Raw genomic sequence first — 9,967 nt, forward strand, 5'->3', positions numbered from 1 at the left:
AGTATCCTTGTAGAGGGTTCAGCTACAAACAAATCACCCTGTAGAAAGATCAGCTAGAAGGAGTCACCTTGTAGAGAGTTCAGTTACAAAGAAATCATCATGTAGAGAGTTCAGCTACTATAGTATGTTCACGTTGAGCTGAATCCTGAAAAACAGCTAAAAATTAAAAGTGGATTTTTTCTCAACAGAGTTAACATTTCAGCCAACCAGATGATTATTGGTAACAGCAAAGGTGTCAACAACAGACATGTACAGTTTGGCTCCATTACAAGTTCGGGAAAGGGCTGTAATGGACACTGTACTTATATGGCTTCCCCATAGGAAATGTATTGTGAAAATTTTGATTGGCTGTAAATATTATGTCAAACATTTGAACAAAAAGATTTCAAAATATTTTTAGCGGATCAAGCAGTACTACAAATGAGCCAAATTTCAAGATCATGTGTAATTGCATCCATGAGTTATTAAATGTTTTTGAGGATTCAGCTCAACGTGAACGTACTATAACTAGTGACCTTGTAGAGACATCAGCTAAAAGAAATTACCTTGTAGAGAGTTCAGCTACAAAGAACCATCATGTAGAGAGTTCAGCTGCAAAGAAATCACCTGTAGAGAGTTTGTCATAGATAGTTAACTGTTACTGTACTTTAGCTATTATAAGTAACGCTATATTTAGTATGATGTAATGCTGTGCTATAATTGGAGTATGTAGTGTGTTATTAGATCGAGTGTGCGTGTTGTGGTATCCTTCCTTTCCCGATTAATCGTGTACAACAAGGAACCTGGTCTTCTTCTAAACGTCCCGATATCGACATCTGGTGCTGTATCCCAGGATCTGTTGCCTTATTCCAGGATTTCGCTTGTCCTTCGACATTTTTTAACCACTCACCTAGACGTCGTGGTACCGTGGCAAACCTAACGGTACCACTGAAGGCAAGCGATACCTTGTTGCGAACACTTGTTGTTGCTCTCATTTACCTTAGGTCAGGATGGAGGACATTCAACGGCACCGCGGTTCACGAAAAGGCTACCGCTCACACCTCACGAGATTGTTCGCTAATTCTGATGAACTGCTGAACACGGTCACTACCGACCTTACCGAAGAGACAAGGATTAAAACCTCTACAGCTCTGGAGTCGTTAATTCATCAATTTAATCGTAAGGAAAAGTTACTCACTGATTTAGACGCCAAGATCCTCTCACTCATTGAAAACGAGGATGAATTAGAGACGGAAGTTCTTGAAACCGAAGAGGTTCAGTGTAAAATAACAGAGACAGTTGGAAACATTAAGTCATTCATCAAAACATATTTGCAGAACAGCATTCAGCAGCCTACTCACTCAGAGCAGCCTAGATCAAAACTACTGGATTCACAACCAACACTAGCTACAAACTCAGAAGCCACTGGCGACACAGAAAGTAACTTGTCCATGACCCTGGAGACTGGTGCTTCACTACCTGCCCCTGTCCGCGACAGTAGTTCCACTGATAAGGAAGCAGCGGTAACATTGCACACCCTACAAGACAAGTCTATTGCCTCTGACACGGGTGCTACCCGACAAGACAGGTCTATTGCCCCTGGCAAGGGTGCTACTAACAGTGAAGGTGGAATAGCTATACGCCTACCAAAGCTTACAATCTCTGTGTTTGGAGGTGATCCATTAGACTGGCAGCCCTTTTGGGATAGTTATGAAGCAGCAATTCACAATAATTCACAGCTAACTGGTGCACAGAAGCTAACTTACCTACGTGCCCAATTACGTGGTGATGCTGCCCAAGTTATTGCTGGACTTCCGCTTACCTCTTCTAGCTACCAGCACTCTGTTGAAGTTTTACAGAAACGTTTTGGTCAAAATCACCTACTGGTTAGTTCACACATCCAGGCGTTAATTGACCTTTCAACTCCAACAGACACCTTAGAGGGCTTAAGACGGTTTCATGACCTGATTGAAAGCCACATCCGTAGCTTGGCTTCCCTAGGAAAGAAAACTGACTCTTACAGTGCAATGCTTGTCCCCTTCCTGCTAAGAAAGCTACCAGTCAACACCATCAGAAACATAGCTAGAGCTCGTGAAAACAGTGATTGGACTATAGAGGAACTTCAAGCAGCCCTACTTAAGGAAATCAGAATATTTGAAACCAGTCTCCATAGTGTCATACCCCGAAGATCGAAGAGTTCTGAAGGTGCCTCAACTCTTCCAACAGCTGCCTTTCATGCAAATGTTAAGGGCACATCAACTAACCACAGTCAACGCCCTAGTTGCAGCTACTGCAAGAACACTACACACAATTCCAGCAACTGTGATACAATTAAGACGCAACAAGCAAGAGTAGATTTCATCAAACAAAATAACCTATGTTTCAATTGTCTGGGCCATCACAGGGTGTCTAGGTGCACTTCAAAGACACGTTGCCGGCTATGCAGAAGGAAACATCATACCAGCCTCTGCACCAATAACACGGATGATTCAGCTAGTAGAGCATCCAGCCAGACAGCACCACGTGGAACTCTTCAAAGTCCGGCCACCACCAATCCTACTAGTAATCCACCAACTATGAATCCGTCGGCTAACAACTCCAATCCAGCTCAAAATACACCGCCAGTAGCATCCTTGACAATATCAACAACTGCAACTCTACAATCTATACAGTTGACAAAGGAGCCTATCTGTTTGCTGAAGACAGCAGTTGCTACAGTCGCCCATGAAGGCACTCAAGTGGACGCAAACATTCTATTCGATGAAGGCTCCCAACGTTCCTTCGCAACACAAATATTAATCGACAAGCTACGATTGCAGCCTCATCAGACAGAATTAATACAACTCTCTACATTTGGATCTCCTAACCCACAAGTAAAGAAACTGAATGTCGCAAGTCTTCAAGTGATCACTAAATCAGGTACACCTATCTCCATAACTGTTTTAATTGTTCCCTCCATAGCCACACCCTTGGAGAACACAGTAGAAACATCCTGTTTGACTGATCTACCTCACCTCAAGGGACTTCAGTTAGCACATCCAGTAACCAGATCTGACAGCTTTGAAATTTCATTGTTAATTGGTGCTAACCACTATTGGGACTTCGTGGGTGACCACACTGTTCGTGGCAATGGGCCTACTGCAATCAGTTCTAAACTTGGATACCTCTTGTCAGGTCCACTTTCAATTACAAACCCACAGCAACCAAGGAACATCACCAATCTAATGTGTATGATAACCAATAGCAGACAAGAAGAGGAGGAACTGCAACACATGTGGTCTGTTGAATCTATTGGTATTTCTCAATCAACCCCACTTGATCCCGACGAACAATTTTTTCAGAATTATTCTTCAACCGCTATTTCCCGGTGTGCTGACGGCTCATACATGGCAAGGCTCCCATGGAAAGAACAACATCCTCTGCTACCAACTAATTTCAACATATCTCAGAAGAGAACCACCTCATTAGTGCGACGACTAGCCCAAACACCACACATGCTATCAACGTATGATGCTATCATTTCTGACCAGTTAAAACGTGGATTCATTGAAAGAGTACAGGCATCTAATACATCCACTGGCGTCCACTACATTCCACACCATGCTGTGCGAAAGGATTCGGTGACTACGCCTATTCGTATTGTGTTTGATTGCAGCTGCAGTGAGTCTAGATCCTCCGCAAGTCTCAATGATTGTCTTGAACCAGGTCCTACGCTACTAAATGATCTGTGCTCAATCATCCTCCGATTTCGTCTACACAATTACGGATTTGCTACAGACATCGAGAAGGCCTTTCTCCAAATCAAACTACATCATAATGATCGAGATTACACAAGATTCTTGTGGCTCTCCGACACAAGTAATCCCAACAGTGAACTCATAACATACCGCTTTCAAGCAGTATTATTTGGAGCAACCTCCTCCCCATTCATCCTGAATGCAGTTCTACGTCATCATTTGCAACAGTATCAAACAACTGTAGCAGATGACATCACTCACAACCTTTATGTTGATAACATCATTTCAGGTTGTTCATCAGCAGAGGCTGCTACACAGTACTACCAACAAGCTCGACAAATCATGAAAGAGGCAAACTTCAACTTACGCAGTTGGGCATCCAACAGTTCTGTATTGAACACTCTTGCTGCAGAGGATGCTACCGCAGACCCTAATACAACTGTTAACATCCTTGGCATTCAGTGGTCAACTCATGATGATCAACTACACCTTACTCCTAGCAAACTTGCCAACATCAATAACTTAGTCACCAAGCGTGAAGTCTTACAGCAGTCCTGCAAAGTTTTTGATCCCATAGGGCTTGCTACTCCTGTTACAATTAGAGCTAAAATGCTCATTCAAAGGCTCTGGAAGGAGAGTGTGGACTGGGATGAACCATTGAGTGATATCCTATGTCAAGAATGGTCCTCAATTTTTACAGATTTAGTCTCTGTTAGTGAGCTAGCAATTCCACGCCAGTACTACAGCTGTGAATCTAAAATGACCAATGCTGAACTACATCTGTTTTGTGATGCTAACATCAAGGCCTATGGCACCATCGCCTTTTTTCGTCAGAAGGATGAAACCACCTTTGTGATGGCAAGAGGAAGAGTGGCTCCTTTGAAACCTCTTACAGTACCACAACTTGAACTACTAGGAGCACTCACAGCAACACGACTTAGTGATTATCTTCAAACTTCCTTCACACGACACAAATTCAAGTCATATTTTTGGACTGACAGTCAAATAGTGCTGTACTGGATACAGGGAAATAAAAAGCTGAAGCCATTTGTACAACACCGTGTTAGTGAAATCCAACTAATTACACAGAAGTATGACGCCACTTGGCACTACTGTCCGACAGCCGATAACCCTGCTGACATGATCACTAGAGGGTCCAGTACCAGTCAACTTTCATCTTCTTTACTCTGGAACAAAGGCCCACCATGGTTAACTAATGACAGCAATTGGCCACAATGGACCCCTTCCTCAACCTTCCACTTACATGTGGCAGCCATCACCTGTGAGGAATTTATACCTGCAGCTCCACAACCATTGTCATCATCCCCAACCATCAGTCTTCACAACATCATCGATCCCAACAATTACAGCAGCTTGGGAAAATTGCTAAGAGTCTCAGCCTATGTTTACAGGTTCATTACAGCCATCAGGAAACGCAATGACTGCCAGTGTGAGCAACTTACAGCTACAGAAATTGACCTTGCCAGAATACAGTGGATAAAGAACAGCCAGTATCAGATTTATGCAACTGAGATATCCAACCTTAATTCCCCTAACTCCAGTAACAAACAGTCTACACTAGTACGTCAACTACGATTGTTCATCGACAGTAATGGCCTACTTCGATGCGGTGGGAGAATCCATAACGCTCCGTTGACACAACTAGCCAAATTTCCATATCTATTACCTCCAAAACATCCGTTTACAGCTTTAGTAGTGTATGCTGCACATGTTAAACTCTACCACTCGGGAGTTGGAACTACAGTAACAGCCCTGCGCCAGTCCTATTGGATACCAAGAGCCAGACAGTACGTGAGATCACTTCTCCGTCGATGTGTAATATGCAGAAAACATTCAGGCAAACCATACACAGCCCCAGACCCAGCTCCTTTACCAAAGGCAAGATTGCAGAATGTACAGCCGTTCTCAGTGACTGGGGTGGACTTCACCGGAGCTCTCTATGTGTACAACCGAGGCGAGGAAATCAAGGTATATGTATGCTTATTCACATGTGCTACCAGTAGGGCAGTACATCTGGAGGTAGTTGCTGATTTGTCGACAGAGACATTTATCCTGGCCTTTCGTCGTTTTACTGGACGCAGGTCAACACCTCATCTGATGATATCTGATAATGCCACCACCTTCCAGGCAGCAGCTGAAGAGTTAAAGGCCCTATATTTGTCTCAGGAAATAAGAACAGTGCTAAGCCATGAAGGAGTGACCTGGAAATTCATCCCGAAAAAGGCCCCATGGTTTGGGGGATTTTGGGAGCGCCTGATAGGCCTCACAAAATCCGCAATCAAGAAAGTGCTTGGAAGAGCCCACATTTCTCTAGAGGTTCTGCAAACAATTGTGGTAGAAGTGGAGGCCCTGATGAATGATCGGCCTTTGACATACGTGTCTGATGACCCAAAGGATCCTGAACCATTAACACCCTCCCACTTGTTATCTGGAAGGAGAATCACAAGCTTACCACATGAACAGAGAACTATGGATGAGGTTAGTGATCCAAGTTACAACGAACACGATCGTCTCTCCAAAGATGCAAAGACTCAAGGCTTGCTGTTACAACACTTTACAACGAGGTGGAGGAATGAATATTTAACTTCCCTCCGGGAATTTCATCGCACGTCTGGAAGCAATGAATGCAAAATTGCTGTGGGGGATGTTGTGCTTGTGCACGATGATGGGCCTCGCGTCAAATGGAGATTGGCTGTTGTCGAGGAATTGACATATGGAGGTGACGGTTTGGTGAGAGCCGCAAACATTAGGACCAGTACAGGTCAAACAAATAGACCTATTGTCAGGCTGGTCCCACTTGAAGTATCTGCTCAAGGCAAGGACACTGTAGTAAGGACAACAAACCGGATTGTGAGGTCGAGAAGACAAGTTCAACGAGTAATAGTCAAGTGGATATCCCCGAAGAAGTTATTGAAACGCGTCCTACAAGGAGCTCAGCTAATAAGGCTCGAGAAAGATTAACACAGTGGGCTAACATTCTTTCGGGGGCCCCGGAGGATGTCATAGATAGTTAACTGTTACTGTACTTTAGCTATTATAAGTAACGCTATATTTAGTATGATGTAATGCTGTGCTATAATTGGAGTATGTAGTGTGTTATTAGATCGAGTGTGCGTGTTGTGGTATCCTTCCTTTCCCGATTAATCGTGTACAACAAGGAACCTGGTCTTCTTCTAAACGTCCCGATATCGACAGAGTTCAGCTATAAACAAATCACCCTGTAGAGAGATCAGCTAGAAGAAATTACCTTTTAGAGAGTTCAGTTACAAAGAAACCACCATGTAGAGAGTTCAGCTTCAAAGAAATCACCCTGTTGAAAATTCAGCCACAAACAAATTGCCCTGTAGAAAGATCAGTTAGAAGAAGTTACCTTGTAGAGAGTTCAGCTACAAACAAATCACCCTGTAGAGAGATCAGCTAGAAGAAGGTACCTTGTAGATTGTTCAGCTACTAACAATTCACCCTGTAGAGAGGGCAGCAAGAAGAAGTCACCTTGTAGAGTGTTCAGTTACAAAGAAACCACCATGGAGAGTTCTGTAATAAATATATGTATTATATATATAATTTGTACATTTACTGATAAAATCAGATATTTAAAGTACATCTGCTTCATCTTTTCTTCTTCACTGTTAAAAATAGGGTGTAATCCAATCACCTTTGGGGGAGTTCTAACTGCTGTTTAAATTAAACTCCTTTGAGGGGAGTTGTAGTACTCCCCAGGGGTGTTCTAGGAGCAACTAAAAGGTGTTACAAGGGCATTGCAATACTCCCTAAGGGTGTTCTAGGAATAGCTATAAAGGTGTCACGGTACACTTTAAAGATGTTCTAGTGCTCTCCATGGTGGCATTTTGTTGAAAAGAAATGTAGGCTTGCTATAGCATTCCAGTAACCTTCATGTTGATTTCAATTTATACTCAATGACTACCAACAACAAAGCACATTAGCAGTACGCAATAATATATTTGCAACACCTTATACTTACCACATAGTTGTTTCCAAGTCACTCTTATAGAAGTTAGCAAACTGTACTTATAACCTAATTTTCAATAGAAGCATCCAATTGTGGGTTTCAATATACCTAGGTGTAGGCAAACACCCTTACAGTGGCTTAGCTATTATTGGGGAGTAAAATGACATTTGTGGTGTTCAACAACACCCCAAGTGCTACAATACTCCCCTAGGGTGTTGTAAATACCATGGGTGTACATGAACACCTTTACGATGGGTGTACCTGTAACACCTCGTTTTAACAGTGTTCCTGTGGTAAAGAAAAAAAAAGACAGGTTAAAAAAGTCCCAAAGCCGGCCATGGTATACAAATACAAAAAGAAATGAAATCTAATCCAAAACAGTTAAGCTGTAAAAAAACAGTGCGGCCCTCAAAAAGGCTATGGTGAAAGAAGATGTGAAATCCAAGGTGGCGGCCAAGAAATGGCTGTGATGGTAAGTTAATGGTAAAAATTTTAATAACGGCAATTTAGGTGATTTTTTTGCCAAGACCAAGCGGCACAAAAATTCACCTGAATTGTCGTTATTAAAATTTTTACCATTAACCTACCATCACAGCCATTTCTTGGCCGCCACCTTGGATTTCACATCTTTTCAGTTTCACCATAGCCTTTTTGAGGGCCGCACTGTTTTTTTACAGCTTGGCTGTTTTGGATTAGATAATTATTCCAGCTACACACCGATTTTCAGCTCACTGCTCTAAGCGGTTTGCCTAGTAGGCGTGAAAACTAATAGTTTTTTTATTCATAAAAGTCGCGATCGCGTAATTGTGACACAGGTTGGGTTTTGTGGCATATCTCGATGGCCTTTAACTGGATTCCTTTCAAACCACAAAAAGGCACTCTTACGATAGTTACTCCATCTACATAGCAATTTTCAGCTCATTCCTTCAAGCGGTTTACCCTGTGGGCGTGACAGACCTTCGACCTTATTTTACGCAAATAATCGGTCATAACTCCGTGAACGTTTATCGGATTCTTACCAAACTTGGTACTGAGATTTGCCTTAATGAGCCCTTTAAGTGTGCCAAATTTCAGCCCGATTGGAGCACGAATTCGTGTTTTATGGCGGATTTTGCAAAGTGTGCGGAAAGAAGTAGAAGAAAAAAAAACGAAGAAAAAAAACCCAAACTTTGGCCGCTCGTATCTCGGAAATGGATGTAGCTATTTTCTTCAAATTTGGAATTTGGACTCCCCTACCTAGCCGGCACTTCTGTAGCAACTTTGGTTTCAATCGGATAAGGAATCACGGATAGGCACCGGCCTATTATGCCCAAAATTTTACCTATTATGCTTTTGAGCATTGCTTAAAAATTAAGCCTATTATGCTCAAAATTATGCTTTCAAAATCAAAATTATGCTCTAGAACTGACTGTTTTATTAGAGTGTATCAGCCTTTCCTGACTGCTCTATTAGAGTAAGTGACTGCTCTATTAGAGTATCTCGATCTTATTTCTGCAAAGTGTGAATAACCAACAAAGAAACAGTTTAATAAGTTATATTACGTGTTTTTAAATATGAAATGCACTAATAATACTATTGGCAGTGAATATTTGCTTTCTTTCAGACGCGTGTATTGCGCATTTAATTATTTTTTCAAACATCGTTCCTATTATGCTGGCATTATGCTTGATGCTTTTGGTCACCTATTATGCTTTAAATTATAATTATGCTGGCATAATCGGCCGGTGCCTAATCACGGAGCTACAAAGGTGTGAAAATCGCGTTTACTTTCTTCCTGTAAATATACTCACGGTGTGGCGCGCCGGCTTCTTGGGTCGCACGACACACTACCGTGTGTCTTGATAAATCTTAAATGTTTATCAGTGCAAATGAATATGGAGGTAAGTAAAAAGTTATTCAAGTAGTGTTATATGTAGTTATGTGAGCTGTGGGAAAGTAGATGGCTATGGCAAAGTATAGTGTTTTGGATTATCCAAATCTTAAAGAATTTCTCCAAGAGGCATATCCTCAGAAGTTTTTTTTTCCTTTGTAGTACTATAATCATTCATGTGTGCTTTGTTAACAATGCAGTCTAAAATATCTATGCTTATAGCTATATTAGCAGGAGAGTATCCACTTCACAAGTGCTGTCATTTTTAACCTATGAATGAAGTACGCAGCAGTTAAAGTAGTAACAAATTTATACAGAGCTGCACAAGACAACTACAGTAACCCTCAGCTCCCCGGTGATTAATGACAATAGTACACAACAGTAACAACT

At 41.9% G+C, this 9,967-nt stretch overlaps 2 protein-coding genes across 2 annotated transcripts; both read left to right on the top strand.

Annotated features, from left to right (window-relative positions):
• Nucleotides 1-619: 619 nt before the first annotated feature.
• On the top strand, nt 620-5,877 carry LOC136263258 (uncharacterized). Its single transcript, XM_066057768.1, has 2 exons — nt 620-5,524; nt 5,575-5,877. Exons 1-2 carry the CDS (start codon nt 990-992, stop codon nt 5,738-5,740), a joined length of 4,701 nt encoding a protein of 1,566 aa, XP_065913840.1. The 5' UTR covers nt 620-989; the 3' UTR covers nt 5,741-5,877.
• On the top strand, nt 5,835-6,698 carry LOC136263797 (uncharacterized). The gene has a single exon (XM_066058422.1). It carries the CDS (start codon nt 5,835-5,837, stop codon nt 6,696-6,698), a length of 864 nt encoding a protein of 287 aa, XP_065914494.1.
• Nucleotides 6,699-9,967: the final 3,269 nt, after the last annotated feature.

This window comes from Dysidea avara, chromosome 8 (assembly GCF_963678975.1).
Source record: "Dysidea avara chromosome 8, odDysAvar1.4, whole genome shotgun sequence".
Taxonomy (NCBI): domain Eukaryota; kingdom Metazoa; phylum Porifera; class Demospongiae; order Dictyoceratida; family Dysideidae; genus Dysidea; species Dysidea avara.

Coding starts and splice junctions, on each gene's coding strand:
- LOC136263258 (XM_066057768.1), top strand. CDS start 990: ATGGAGGACATTCAACGGCACCGCGGTTCACGAAAAGGCTACCGCTCA. Junction 5,525..5,574: donor TGGATACCAAGAGCCAGACA/GTACGTGAGATC, acceptor GAAAACATTCAG/GCAAACCATACACAGCCCCA.
- LOC136263797 (XM_066058422.1), top strand. CDS start 5,835: ATGATATCTGATAATGCCACCACCTTCCAGGCAGCAGCTGAAGAGTTA.